At 32.4% G+C, this 14,543-nt stretch overlaps 1 protein-coding gene across 6 annotated transcripts in view; it reads right to left on the bottom strand.

Annotated features, from left to right (window-relative positions):
- The window catches only part of LOC128164850 (cadherin-23-like), a 31,635-nt gene extending 18,832 nt beyond the window's left edge, over positions 1–12,803 (bottom strand). Inside the window, exons 1-7 of one of the 6 annotated variants that reach the window (XM_052828876.1) lie at positions 10,252–10,502; positions 9,947–10,059; positions 5,237–5,338; positions 3,094–3,171; positions 2,494–2,666; positions 1,335–1,397; positions 542–631 (exon numbers count right to left, since the gene is read on the bottom strand). In XM_052828876.1, the coding sequence (XP_052684836.1) occupies positions 542–631; positions 1,335–1,397; positions 2,494–2,666; positions 3,094–3,171; positions 5,237–5,291 (459 nt within the window). In that variant the 5' untranslated portion in view covers positions 5,292–5,338; positions 9,947–10,059; positions 10,252–10,502. Of the gene's footprint in view, positions 1–541; positions 632–1,334; positions 1,398–2,493; positions 2,667–3,093; positions 3,172–5,236; positions 5,339–7,151; positions 7,924–9,946; positions 10,060–10,251; positions 10,503–12,732 lie in introns of those variants that run through there. The other 5 variants (XR_008240998.1, XM_052828878.1, XM_052828877.1 and 2 more) reach the window with 5 other exon arrangements.
- Between the last annotated feature and the right edge of the window lie 1,740 nt (positions 12,804–14,543).

Genomic DNA, 14,543 nt, shown 5'->3' with positions numbered 1-14,543 from the left:
TGCAGGTTCATTGTAGATTTGTATTTTGATAATTTGTTGGTTTATATGTACCAGGGTATAATTATTTGAAAGTGTTTTGGGTACCCCTTATTAACAAAATTACATTTGCCAGCTAGAGCATTAGTTGAACTGTTTATTACTATATATTCATAGAAAATCATTTAAAATCCTTAAAATAAGTTCCAATGTTTAAGGATGTCCCTAAGACAATCCTTAAAGAAACTGGCCCCCAGGAAGTTAAATGATTCCATCAGTGGAGCTTAAGCTGTTTTTTAATCCACTTATTACATGTTCAACAGTTTATGCACCCAATAAATGACTGAATATTTATGACATAATGGCATTACAGTTGACATTTATGTATATCAAACATTCTTTTAAGTAAAAAATTACACTTGCTACATCCTGTATGTATTATATATGCATAGAAATGAACAAGTTTCCACTGGTGCTCATTTAACTTGGAAATATTCCAGTCAGAGAGTAAAATAGAAGATTATTGAGATGATGTAATGCACTGTGCCCAATCTATCACTATTACCTCATATATGGATTCTTTGTATCGGAGATTGACAAACTCTGGCACTTCGTCGTTGACATCACTGATAAACAGTGTGACTTGGACTGCCAACTGTGAATAATGAAACATGTAATTCACATCAACAATTCACACTTCCAAGAAAATTCGTGTCAAGAGTGTACCGGTAACCATAATCAAAATAAGGACTTTAAATTAAATTTTAAATTACTGGCAATATTACATCTTATCTGAGTCAATATAAACTACAGTTTCATCGATATTTGTTGAACATCAATTTCTGTGGATTTCATAGTTCAGTCGATCCAAAATATCAAGTGTTCATGAAAGTACGAAATCTGATAACATATTGTACTGATAGGACCATTTCTCATGAATTTACCATCTCCTTGACTCTGTGAATTTTACTGAATCCACAAAAATTGATGTGCACACGAATATTGATGAACCCATGAAACCACAGTAATAGGAAGTTACATGTCTATCCATGTGACAGCAGTTAATCATATAGCTTTGTGTGAAACATTGATTACCCCATTAATACAATGTTTCTATATGGCTATTTAGACTACAGTAATATACACTCCCCTGTACCATTCTACCCTAAATAATTCATTCAGATAGAATTTTTGATGCAAATTATTGATCTTCAGTCATAAGTAATGTCACAGAAGAAATCTGCTACTCCCAAAAGGGACCCTAAGTGAGTGGTGCCAAAATGGATCAGGGCCCCTATATTGTACTAGTAATGGGCTTGTAAATGAAGTGACTTGCCGGTCACAAATCTAATTCTCACATTGTTAGCACTGGATCCTTCCCCGTCAGCCAGATTGAAGTAGAGCTTTCTGTCGGAGGGCTCCTGAAAGACAGTACATATTCATCAGACTGTGGATAGAAGTAATTGGATAAGAGACGTGTTTACTGATTTACTGGAATATGTTGCTGGAATAAATTGTAGGAGTAAAAATGAAGGGGGGCTCTGTCCAGTCTGGTTATACAGGACTTCTATATAGAGTTACGTTACTAACCAGTTCACCTACCATAATCTTTGTGGACACTGAATCTATATGCATATAATATTGAGTACACATAGTCAGTTAATTTGAATCCAGTGGTAAAACATTTCTTTCCCATTACAATCAAAGTATTTCAGCAAAACGAAGTTACAGGCAAACATATATTTTCCATTATACTAAAATCCCAACGAAATAAAATACAGGAGGTGAAAAATGATGTTTATCATCACAACTGTGCGAAAATTCATCAAGCAATTTCATGTACAGGTATTGGCAAGTCTGATCAACAAATTAACCATAAAACAGTATCAAAGGCCAAAGCTTTCCTCCTTAAAATTTAATGTACCGGTATTGACACCAAATCAATCTCAAAGTAAAAATAAAACAATTTCATCCCAGTTATCATATCATGACCAACAGAATTAAAGTTGTTGTGTTTTATTTTACTTTGTATGTTTTAAGTGCCCTCTAAGCTAAGTGAAATTGGTTACAAAGTACATGAACTGTAAATAGTGATAAATTAATTCCACTTGAGTGTGTACTCTGCTTTTGGCTTTTGATAGAGCTTGTACTCTTTCATTTCATTCTTTTCATCTCCAAAAAAGCAGAAAATCTGCTCAGATGTGAACCAATGCATCAGGTAAGTGATTCAATCAAATAAAAAAAAAAACTTAACCTAGAATGAAGTATATGTGTATGTATGATCGTATGCATTGTTCTGAGGGTAAACAGAGTCCATGTTTACTGTCATGCTTAATTACATGGTCCTCATTCACCACTGTGTTACTGAAAGTGAACATGTCTTGGGTCTATTACCACTACAATGTCTATTCATATCAAACTGGAAGCCCGTGATATCCCGCAGGGATTGAACATCATCCTTTGGGAAATAAATCTTGGAGTTTCTCTATGAGGCTCTGTGTCAATCAATATACTTACATGGTCCCTATCAAGCTGCTTCTTTAAAATGATCTCCACTGATCTATTCACTGTGCTTTCTCCGAAATGCTCACTCAAGCGCACAAGACTTCTTGTTACTTCATCTTTAATTGTAAATTTGATTTCCATGGGTCCATCAAGATCTCTAGCGGACAGAATTCCCAGGCTACCATCTAAACAGGAGACAAATTAGACTGTGCTATCATTTCTTTACCAAACTTAAAATAATTGTTAAATAATTGTTTTGTGCATTAAAAATGGAAGTTTTATTGGACACAAACCTAAATTCATCAAAGTCTTGTTTAGAGGAATATTGCAAATTATTTTGTTGTTGCTTTTATTTCTAATTTAAAAACACAAGAAGAAAGCAATAGGGGAAATTGTCATAAAATTTGATGTAAAAGAGGGAAAAATTCATCAGCATGTTGTTTATTGAAATTTTAAGTTAACAATGAAAAGGTAATGTACTGTTTATGTGAATGCAAACTAGTGCACTCTCAATTTTCTTCCTCAATATCCAGGACAATATATTAAGGCAAGCTAATTTCCTCTGCCATAGAAAACACAAATGACATCTAGAAATCTTGAGAAAATCCTTACTTATTGGAAAATCCTCCCTGACAAAGATGTATCTGTTGAAATTTAGCAGGCTTGGTGGATTATTGGTTGCATTTAGGCCTGAAAAACAGAATTGAATGGAATCGGAATAATTGGCCGTTTACTGCAATATGAGACCAAATTTCCAGTCCGGGCCCGCTGATCAAAAAGGAAGGTTGTGCCTTCTAGGCTACTATTTTTCTCTCTAAACAAATTTTTCAGCCATGGGTAATCCAATTAGGCTGTAAAATGGATTGGGAACAGGTTTTCAACAGAGCACATTATTTCACTCATTTCTAAAAACCTCTCCTGTCTATTTGAATCAGAGTAAATCAATTTTGAAATCAACAAGTGTATTCTTACCAACAATGAAAAAAGAATGGTCTTGTATATGATACATATGCATCTTAACTTTGAAAACCTACACAAAATGAAGCACAGCTGATATTTCACTGTTGGGTGGTTTTTAAAACAATGAATAAAAACTAGGTAATAAATAAATAATAATACATGTACTTGATTGGTTCAACCCTGATTTTTCAAAAAAACACACCAAACAAACGTATATACCAACAAAAATGGCAGTTTGACAAAAAATCAGCTATTTAACTCATTTGTTTGTTCAACAAGACTGATGCCAGACTTTAAAAACTCTGAACCCTAATATAAGCTATAATAGGTTTTCTTTTATGACCAAGTAAATATTTGACATCATCATTTGTTTCAATGAGGAAGTTACTGGTCCTTCACATGACAAATGGTAGACTGCCCAGATGAATAAAAATTCTCAAAATTACATTAAATATTCATATTTATAAGAGATCCTGATAGATTTTCCTGTCTAGTGTGCAACATATTCAGGCTTATTTAACAACACACTGTATATTTTGGGAAAAACCCAAACTCTTGTTCAACATTATAAATGATATGTCCTTATAATATACACTTTGAATTTAGGCCACTTTCATATTTTGTGTGGTCAAATCATTTGATTTTGTAAAAATTTAAATCATATCTGGGTATCAACTTTCATTTCTTTACTTTTTAACTGAATGATATATACATTTTCATGCAATTACTGCTTACATAATTGGGCACAAGTAGCTGTTCTTTTAATAATTTCATAAACTTATTACCGGGTACATGTTGTATCATTCATTTGACAGTAAGAATTTTATTTCGATAAGTGAAGAGTTTTTACCCTCTAATCAAGGCATTTTATGCCATGATTGCTTTGTAAAAATGATTAGATTTCTTTTTGGATATAGTGGTAATTTCACTGACAATTCAATATGTGACTTCTACAATCTGTCCACAGTTCTCACACAGGCAATAACACCATATGCAAGCATTTTATGTGACTAATTTAGCAAGATTTTATTCTACAGCTGTAAAACTTTGGAAAGTTAAAGAAAATTTTCCAAGACACCCACAAAGGCATTAGTTTTTTTTCTACAGTTCCCTGCTCATAAGATTATTAAAGTACCATAAAATGCATGTATTAAGGACAGATCTTCGGGGACCACAGAGGTGTTTTATTGCCTTGATACCTCGCTGTATCCAATTAACAATTTATAATTGTGTTTTCCATGGGAAATAAAATATCACTATGCTACTGTCAGTTGTTCAATATTGCTCCTTTTTTCTAAACTACACTGTACATTCATTCCTTATAATAATGGGACCATTTTCATAAAATGACCCTCACTTACCGGTACCAAGTATAGACTTATTTACAGTACAAATGTATTTACAGTGTATCATAAGGACTACACCAATAATTAACACAGCAACTAGGTATAACCAATAGCAAGTATTGAGAAGGAACTCTTTCATTTGCAAATATCAAATAAACTTTAAAAGATTTTATTCCTATTTATTCATGTTGCTGTCATTCTCTTTCAACAGATCTAGTAACATCTTAAGTTCTTCAATTATGCTTCTTTAAAATAAGAAAATATCAATGATAATTCAGTCTTGACCCCTTTCTTCTTAAGAGAGTGCATTTGCATGGATGAAAATCTTTTGAGCTATCCAGAAAAATACAATAGTTTTTTTTTAAATGCTTTTCGCTGAGCCATATAAACTAAGTTTCACTGATTTTAATATTTATGATAATTAAAAGTTATTAAAAAAATAATTTTACCTGAACAGAGAAATCCAAAGATAACCCAAATTATTTTAAATAAAGCTGACTCCATTACTCCAAGCCTGGTGCTCTTCTATTTTAATCAGCAATGTAGTTCATCTGGAAATGAAAATGAAAATTCCATATTGTGAAAATCATGAATAATATATTTGTGCCAGGTGTGATTTCATGTTTGTGTATTACAAAGCATGCCTTTTAGCTATTGGCTTTGAAATTTCTTGACCTTTGTCCATGTTAAAAGCTTTTTGTTTCCGATCTGTTTCATTGTGATTATGGATCTCTTTAATAATATTATAACCTCCAGACAAATCAAAAAGGATAATGATCAGATAGAACTAACATTGCTTCCAAGATAATGTCATGCATTAAAGCAATATGAAAGGGAAATTTTTGAGGAGAAAAACTTTTTTTTACAAGGGTTAGCTTTATTAAAAAAGCATTATGAATTAACAAGATTTGCACCCATATGTTTATCGTGAAATATCTTGAATCATATTTCTGATAGCATGGAAATGTCTGTTTAATTCAATAACATGCTATGAGCAATCATCATGAAAGTCTGTTATTCTCATTCTGTGTAATTAATGGGAGCTTAACACAGGATCACTTTCCATGGCTCCTCCACCAGAATTTTCCGCAGACTAATTAACACCTCATCTTGTGCATTAATAACATCCATATAAACACCTTGTTAAACACCCAGTTATTTGTGACTGACCCCATATCTCACCTCATTCAAGGTAAAAGAAAAAAAATTCTCTTTGCTTCAACAAGTCCCTTTTGTGCATGATTTCTATATTAAATTCAATGGGTTTATTGTTGAATAATACTGAGTACGGTATTCTCCCGCTATATTCTCAACAAACTGCTCAAATTTAAAACATGCCGGTAATCAAAAGTGAATTAGTTCAGTTTTCACAACTGAGAAGTTCTCTTCGGGCAAATATTAATTTTTTAAAAATTGGTATCATACAGTTGTAAATTACTAATATTACAGTATTAACAGAGCAAATTTCCATTTCTTCAAATGGACTCATTATAATTGGCCAACAACACGTTGAATTTAAATTCTACCTCATATTACTGGTACTTCTCAAACTTAAAGCCAATACAACATGTCCAAAACCAGGAGCAAATCCACACCCTAGGAGGAAACTAACAATTAAGATTTATTCCGTTCAGATTACTATCTCTATCCCTTTTTCTGCTTAAATGGTTCACTTTCATCAGTCATTTTCAAAAGCAAATCACAATTCCAGAAAGGACTGTCATCATGATAATGATATTGGTTTATCAATGACATTTATGGACCTCTAATCTTATTGGGCAGCCATGTGTTTTATGACAATTATCGGTGAAGAAAATCTCAGAGAGAGAGAGAGAGAGTTTTCAAGAGAGAGAGAGAGAGAAAGAGAGTTTTCTAAAGTGAAAAATTGAGAAAATTTTCAGGTTTACATTGGTTCACAACAGAGAGGAAAGACCTTAATTCAATTGCTCATAGTACATAGCATATACAGTTATATATAAGCAATTCATAAAAAATAACTGCAAAAAAACACATGAAAATAGAAAATTCATTGATCAATAGATGACACAAGTCTCTGACAGCAGGGACACACCCTTTCACAAGCTGCTTACTGACAACATATTTATTCTTGTAAAAGAATTGAATGAATTTTTTTTTACCTCTTTTATGAAAAATATTTCCTCATCACTACTTTATTAACACAAAGAATTGTTTTACATTTAAAACTTGTACCAAAGGAATGTGAATATTTGGCTACAATGGCCTGGTCAGTATAAGACCTGCCTTATTTCAATTGCAAATCAGTTTGGACTTGGATGAGGTGCCTTAGGCAGGGTGTCTACACGTCAACTGATAACAGTATCTACCCCCATAACAATGACTTACCGTGCAAACCTTTATAGATCTCAGGAGCCCTCATATTGAATTCTGTGGCTCAGAACACACCTGAATCTGATGCACATACCTGTGTACTGATTAGGCCAATCACAAGATTCACAATGGATACACCATCGTTGAGAAGTTCTTCCGAACCATGGGGAACAAATTCTAGTCAATTAAAACTGTTCCATTACAATATGAGTGATTTTTCTCACAACACACCTGGACAATTTGTTCTCTTAACAAGCTTCCCTACACAACGTATACAACCGCACACACGCGACTATAGTCTAATGGATTTAATTCATGCAAAATCAATAGCCAAAGGAAGCCCTCTCTTTTATTCCGCTAAAACACTGCTTAAACAGAGGAGGCAGCTGGGCTCCAATAACATTTTGTGTAAAAAATAATACAACATTGACAGCGGTCCCTTTAAAAAAAATCTGCATGTAATTAGGAATGTAATATGTACCAATTACAACAGCAGTTGTTTTCAATGCATTTAAAAAATAATATTCTGTGGAGAATGAGAAAAATGTTTCTATAGTAACAGATTTCCAGTAAAAGAATGCTATTGATTTCTCTCCTGTATCAGGTATCTTCGCTGATCATTTTTTACATGATCAAAAACATGTAAAGATGGAATTGTTTTTGCCACCCAATAAGCAATAGGATACCAGTATAGCCCTAATATTCAGTGGAACTTCATCAATTGTAGAAAACTCCTACACATTTCTAGAAAATTTTGCTGAATTGTTATGACTAGTATGGAAAAAAATAAGAATTCATTTAACTGTTTTCTTATTCTACATGGCCTCTAGCATCTATAAATTTGTAAGAAAACTAATTTGTAATCTATCAAAATTATATCAGAATTACTTATAATTTTCTAATTATTTTTATCATGTATGGAAAGGAATTCTTTAACCGTATATAAAACTTGAATGGATTTGATTGTATACTAGATAATTCAGAAAAATTAATTTGTTCAATATTCTTCTGATCCTTTCAACAGTATACCTTGAATCTATTATGAATATATACCTGTATATAGTAATGCGAAATAAGATCTTATAAGGACTTGACTTTAAAACTTCTACAAAAACATTTTATAGTCTTCAGTTCGATTAATCTGTCTAAATGAATAAAAATATCTTACACAGTTTGTTTACATGGCAGGAATTTGAGAGAATAATCACATTGTAACATTCTCTTCCATTCAATACATATCCCAGCTCTTTGTTGACTCAAGTCTTCAGCTGAAAGACTTTCATTAAGAATCCAATTTTCCTCTCACCCAAAGGTTGTTTAAACCCAATTACTACGACAAATAATTTTGCCAGGTATGGCCAAAAATCTGGCGTATTTTCACAAACTGGACATTACAAGACAGGTGTGTGTCCATCTTAAAGATTCATTAAATTTTCATGTACCTGGCAGGTGCTTGCTTCCACAGAATCAAGCCTAAACTTATACATTTATGCATGTAGTTAGAATTATGGACTGATAATCAGAAAAAGCCTTATAATTCACATGACTAGATTTTACACCCCACATCGTAAAAAATGTTGGGAACATTTACAAATCAATAACTCTGTAATAAAAAGCACCATTAATAGTTTGCCTATTTATATACATCCTACACTTTGTGGATCAATATTTAGTAAAAATAGAACTTATCAAAATTTGGCACTCCTGAAAGTTTAAACAGGTATACAATCCACTATAATCTCTTTTGTTTACTTGATCTTTAGAAAATTTTTCTTCAGAAGAATGGGCAGAAATCAGCAAATCTGTTTTACATAAATATTAAAAGCATTTTCTTATTTAGCGGTAGTATATTTGAAACCTGAAGTATTGTACCTTAAAATGTTGGTATAATCAGCTAGGTCAGAAAAAAATCCAAATGTAACAATCTGGTTTTTTCTTCTCTCTATATTTTTTGTTAGCTTCACTTCACCCAATTACTTTCAATTTTCAAAAATATTTACGATAATAGCTCAGGTTTATAGGTGTGTTCATTGAAGCACAGTTATAAATAATTATTCAAATCTAGCATTCTGTAATTGATGAATTGCTTTCTCCTACTTGTTGTGATACATGAACTGATAATAAGTACTGCCACAAAACATATTGCCCGTCTTCGATATTATCATTAACATTCATCATTTTAGATATTTATCAAAATAAAGAAACGTGAGAAAATGGTCATAAAGTCCTGTCATAAAGTTGTCCACCTGTAAAAGAACCTGTAAAACAAAAGGCCTCGGGGTCCCCAGTATTTTTTCTTGAAACCGTGAACTATAAGCCCCTTTACAATATAGCTAAATATTCTTTTGATATTCTTCCCCAAGGTTTAAGTAGTGCTTCAAGTGTTAAGGTCAATACATTTTATTTACTTTCTGTCAGCATAGAGAATTATGTTGGTCATCATAAGGATTTGTATCGGTACAGAAGTACACAGTGGATCCTTTTGCTACAGCTATAACCTTGGGAGTGACCAAAATTTTAGTTCACTTCAAACTTAACTGCTCAATAACAAATTTATAACTCTTATTTCAAAAGTTAAAAGTGTTCCATTTTATGAATCTTGATAATTCAGCCACACAAATCCAGCACTAACACAGATTTGAGATACAAGTTGTCTGGTATAATAATTGACTTTTTTAGAAAAAAAAAATATTACACTTATATTTCTTTAATAAGGGAGGTAACTTAGAGATTTGATATTTCATATTTGAATTAAAAAAAGATATTTTTTAAAAATATGATAAAGATGAAAATTATAAAAAATCATTTACCTGATGATGTCATATGAAAATTCCAAGACAGAGGGAAAGACAGGAACCATAAAATAAATATCAATATTCCACTTGCCTCACATTAACAGCAGATAAAACAATGCTCCCACTACCTAAGAACAGTAAATGGGATGTTATGTACATACACACGAATAATCTCCCTAACAAATCATGGAATGGCCCATACAAAGGTAAATAATCACCTGCAGATATCCAGCCATTTCATGTTCGAACATAAACAGAGAAATATCTTGGAGACACACCCTCGAATATCGGCAGTAACATAAAAATGCCACAGAGCTTACCTGTTCCCTCTAGCTACAGATTTGGTACCCCTTTTTCTTGTTTAGAATGGTTCCTGCTATCAGTACCCTGCATTCAACTGGAATATTAACACTCAATCGGATCTATAAAACCTTATCAGGTACCGGGAGATTTCAAACAATTTTCTGGAAAACCTCGCCAAGAAAAAAACCAGATTACAACTGGACCTTGCCTACCTTGTCTTATGAATAAATATGTAGTCTACTTGAGCTATTATGGTTTTATGGGGCAATTTGATAAAACTGTGGACATAACTTTTTATATCTTTTTAGAAAAGACACAAACTTCATACACCAAGTTTATAGTCCTTTGGCCTGATATCAGTCTCAATAAACCCTAATCTGTTGTATTTTTTTTTTAAGTGACATGCACTTGTGTATGAATTACAAAATTCTTGAAGAGGTGGAGGGAAAAATGAATATTTATATGTCACCTCATTTAAGTACTCATGATACATACTGAAGTAGGTATATATCAATGGAAGTTTTAGGGAATTGATTAAATAGCTTTGTATATATGTTTATATTGTAAAGCAGTAATCCTAATGATATCCATTTTATTTATCCTGCTAAATGCACTACTCCCTTTTAATTAATTTTATTGAAAATTGCCCCACAATAATCAAAAGATGTCAAATCTATTATATCATTAATAAACAATTCTAAATTAAAATTACTCTATGCCATTATCCTGGTCTTTGTTTCACAGGAATCCAGATACATTTCCTCTACCCAAATTCAATATAATGTACCTATACTCAAAACTATGCTATTTTTCTTTAAATTTGAAATAACTTTTTACCCAGACCAATTCTCCACGTTTAACAATCCTTTATCATAATGTCAGAAGATTTTGCAACTCAATTCCATTGACATTAATAAGAACAACTCTTCAACACACCTCAAAACAAATATTTCTGAACTTAACTTCTCTTAGTGCTTTTAAGTTTCATTTCATATATGAAGAAAAGTAATAAGAAGAAAGGAATTAAAAGTCCACTGTGTTAGGGCAAGTCCATCATAATTCAGACATTACGTCAAATGACTGTCTCTGTGCACTAAGTGAAATACCTATGAGATATTTCTGTTTCCTGTCTAGACCAGCAGGTGAAATTGCTATACCTGTAATAAAGTTACCTACTACACACACTTTTCATTAGAATACCTTGTAATGACCGGTAAATCAACTGCTGCCTGCACACTTTGGGATTATTCAATGATTGTGAAAGATTTTCACAAGTTAAACTACCTTAAAGTTTATTCACTTTAGTAAATTTATCTTTCACTTGCATTTCAAGATATTTTATTAATTATTTAACTTTACAAATGGTATAGATTTTCTATTTTATAGAAAATAAATACACACGATAATTAGTGATAAAATTATAATGAAAATGAATAAGGACAGAAAATGACAATACTTAAGAAGTATGGGCTGGAAAAAATTCAGCATTGGAAATAAAACAGAACTTGTACAAATTCTGCACTCGTACAAGTTCTGCAAAGAAATGAACTCATTGAACAGGTAAACTTACTTATATTTAGAATATAAAACCAGACCAGGTATACAAAAGGTTAAGATTTTTATCTGAAGAATTTTTTTGGAATGCTTAATACAAAGTGTTACAAATTTAAACAATGGATTTTGCAGGATTTGTTTTATCAAACAAATACCTTTTTGACACATATTTACTTTAACACATTGTGTGTCACACGAGAGAAGCATTTTATATGAAAAGTAGCAGAATTGAATCAAAGGTTAATCTTGATAAAAGCTCTCTCTCTCTCTCTCTCTCTCTCTCTCTCTCTCTCTCTCTCTCTCTCTCTCTCTCTCTCTCTCTCTTTTCCATTTTTATAATTTTCTTGACCATATGTGGCATAGCTACCATTTTTCATTTTCCATGTTATATGTAATAATATTGTGTGCAAACTAGGGAATTTATGGTACATTATAAACTAAACTGATCATGAATTTAAGAAAAAGGAACAAAAATAGTTATTAATATGAATTTCTTAAAAGGGAGAGCCATCATTAAAGTAATCAATTTGAAGTCACCCTTTTTGAAGTCACCCTTACAAAAATTAGAGTTGCTTGAGAGCAAATGAAATGAAGCTCAACCCTACATTTCAATAATTTATTTAAAGATCAATGACTATGACCATCATAAAAATAACTCATTCTCTTTGAAGAGCAGCTTGGTCAGGCAAGGCAGGATAAAGGTTCTAAGGGAAAAGATCAAGTTCTGAGAGAATGGTACATACAGTCAAACCTCATTATACCAAACCCAATATATGGAACACCAATTATTTTGAAGATACATGTATTCAAGAATTCAAGTCACTGAGATTTAAAATTATGATGGAACAGTGGTTGAGACTTCAAACTCACTTTAGTTTATACATGACATTTGAGATATCAACATTCAATACACTAAAGTTGACTGCATTACAATGTAATCTTACCTTGAACTTGAATCAGCTAGCTTAAAACCACATATATGGATAGAGTTGTAGGTTGAGTGATTTCTTGATCCTTGTGGCCACCCGTCCACCAGTAGATAATTCCGCTTGTACCATCTCTCACACACATGCACATATTCATTTCTGTAGTTTCTGAAAACTTCTGGATAATGCACTGGCTTAAATCTTTGAATTTTGTGGCTTTTTGAATGTTGACAGTCATGCAGATGAAGATCTTCACAGAGTACAGTAACATTCCATTCATGGCTTCTCTGATTGAGTTGTCTCTGTGTCTTATCACCCTCTATTTCTTGCCATGTACTGCTGAATATAACATAACAGAAGATAATATCAAAATATAATAGTAACAAAACCATTTTAACTACTGTATATACACTGTATAGACATTAAAGAGCTTAGTTTAATAAAGTTTTAAGTGGAATGGATGAAACAAATTTTAAACAAACAGTTCATGGTCAGATCATGCTCTTTTGAACAGAGTACATGTATTATAATTATGAATTTGGAATTATTTTGATTCTTGGAGTTTAGGACTTTTAAGAAAATAGCCCTTAGTTAGACTAACTTAGACAAGTAACATGAATTTTTATTGTTTAATGTGTTTTAACTAACTTAGTCAACTAACATGAATTTTCCTTATTAATAATTATGAATAATCTAACTAAGGGCAATTTTCTTAAAAGCCCAAAATTCAAAGAATCAAAATAATTCCACATTCAAATAATACTCTGATTTTGTCATAGTCTTAAGAAAAAAGAGAAATAGATGATTAATTCTTAGCATGTAGAAATGAATATAATACAATTAAGAGCAAGTCCAAAAGAAGAAAAATAAATGAATCATTACTTACATTTCTTCTACCTCTACAGTTCTTAATTGTGTCTTTCCCATTCTCTTTATCCTCACAACAAATTTACTGCCAGGGCTGATGACAAGCAATCTGGAAAGTTTTAAATGTCAAAAGTTCTTCATAGATTTTTATCAACTTGCTATGTACAATGAAAGATGTTTGTTCATAAAGCATACAAATATTACCATTTTATAAAAAGTACTAAAATAATGATTTGCTTATTAACTTTTTGGCATGTGCATGGATTTGCCTTATAATTGTAACGGGATGGGAGAAATAATGACGGACTAGTCCGGGATTTGAACCCGGGCCCCCTAAATCTCTATTCAGGTGCTCTAACAACTAAGCTATCTGGTGCCGGTATTTAAACTGGTCTGCCCTCGAAGATCACCCAATGCTCTTCCCCTGGCAGGAGTTAACCTGTCAGTTCCAGGGGTCACAGCACCAAATGTAACAGGATGGGAGAAGTAATGACCGACCAGAGAGGGATTTGAATCTGGGGCCCCTGAATCTCTAGTCAGATGCTCTACCAACTGAGTCATCTGGCGCCGGTATTTGAACCGGTCTGACCGTCACATAATTTATATAAAGTGCGTTCAGAGTACTGCCGTTGGCAGACAAAAGTTACCACTGGTAATTTTTTTAACCATTGGTATGCCAATGGTACCAATGTTTGCCGATAAAATTTACCATAGGTAGACATTTCTGCAGATGATCTAGAGCTCTGTTAGCGATGGTAACTTTTTTATGACGTCACAAAAAATGGCGGATATTGTGTATGCATTGAGGGCAACATATTAATTTCACAGCTTTTTCCACCTTAAACCTTGTTGTAGCTGGACAATTCCTTATAAGCATTGTAATATACCAAAAATACAACTGAATAAAATTTCTTTCCACATATATGTACTACTAATCCGATCAGCCATACACCGAAAGCTCA

This window comes from Crassostrea angulata, chromosome 10 (assembly GCF_025612915.1).
Source record: "Crassostrea angulata isolate pt1a10 chromosome 10, ASM2561291v2, whole genome shotgun sequence".
Taxonomy (NCBI): domain Eukaryota; kingdom Metazoa; phylum Mollusca; class Bivalvia; order Ostreida; family Ostreidae; genus Magallana; species Magallana angulata.
Note: the sequence above shows the minus strand (reverse complement) of the source record. Positions and strands in the feature narration are given on the sequence as shown.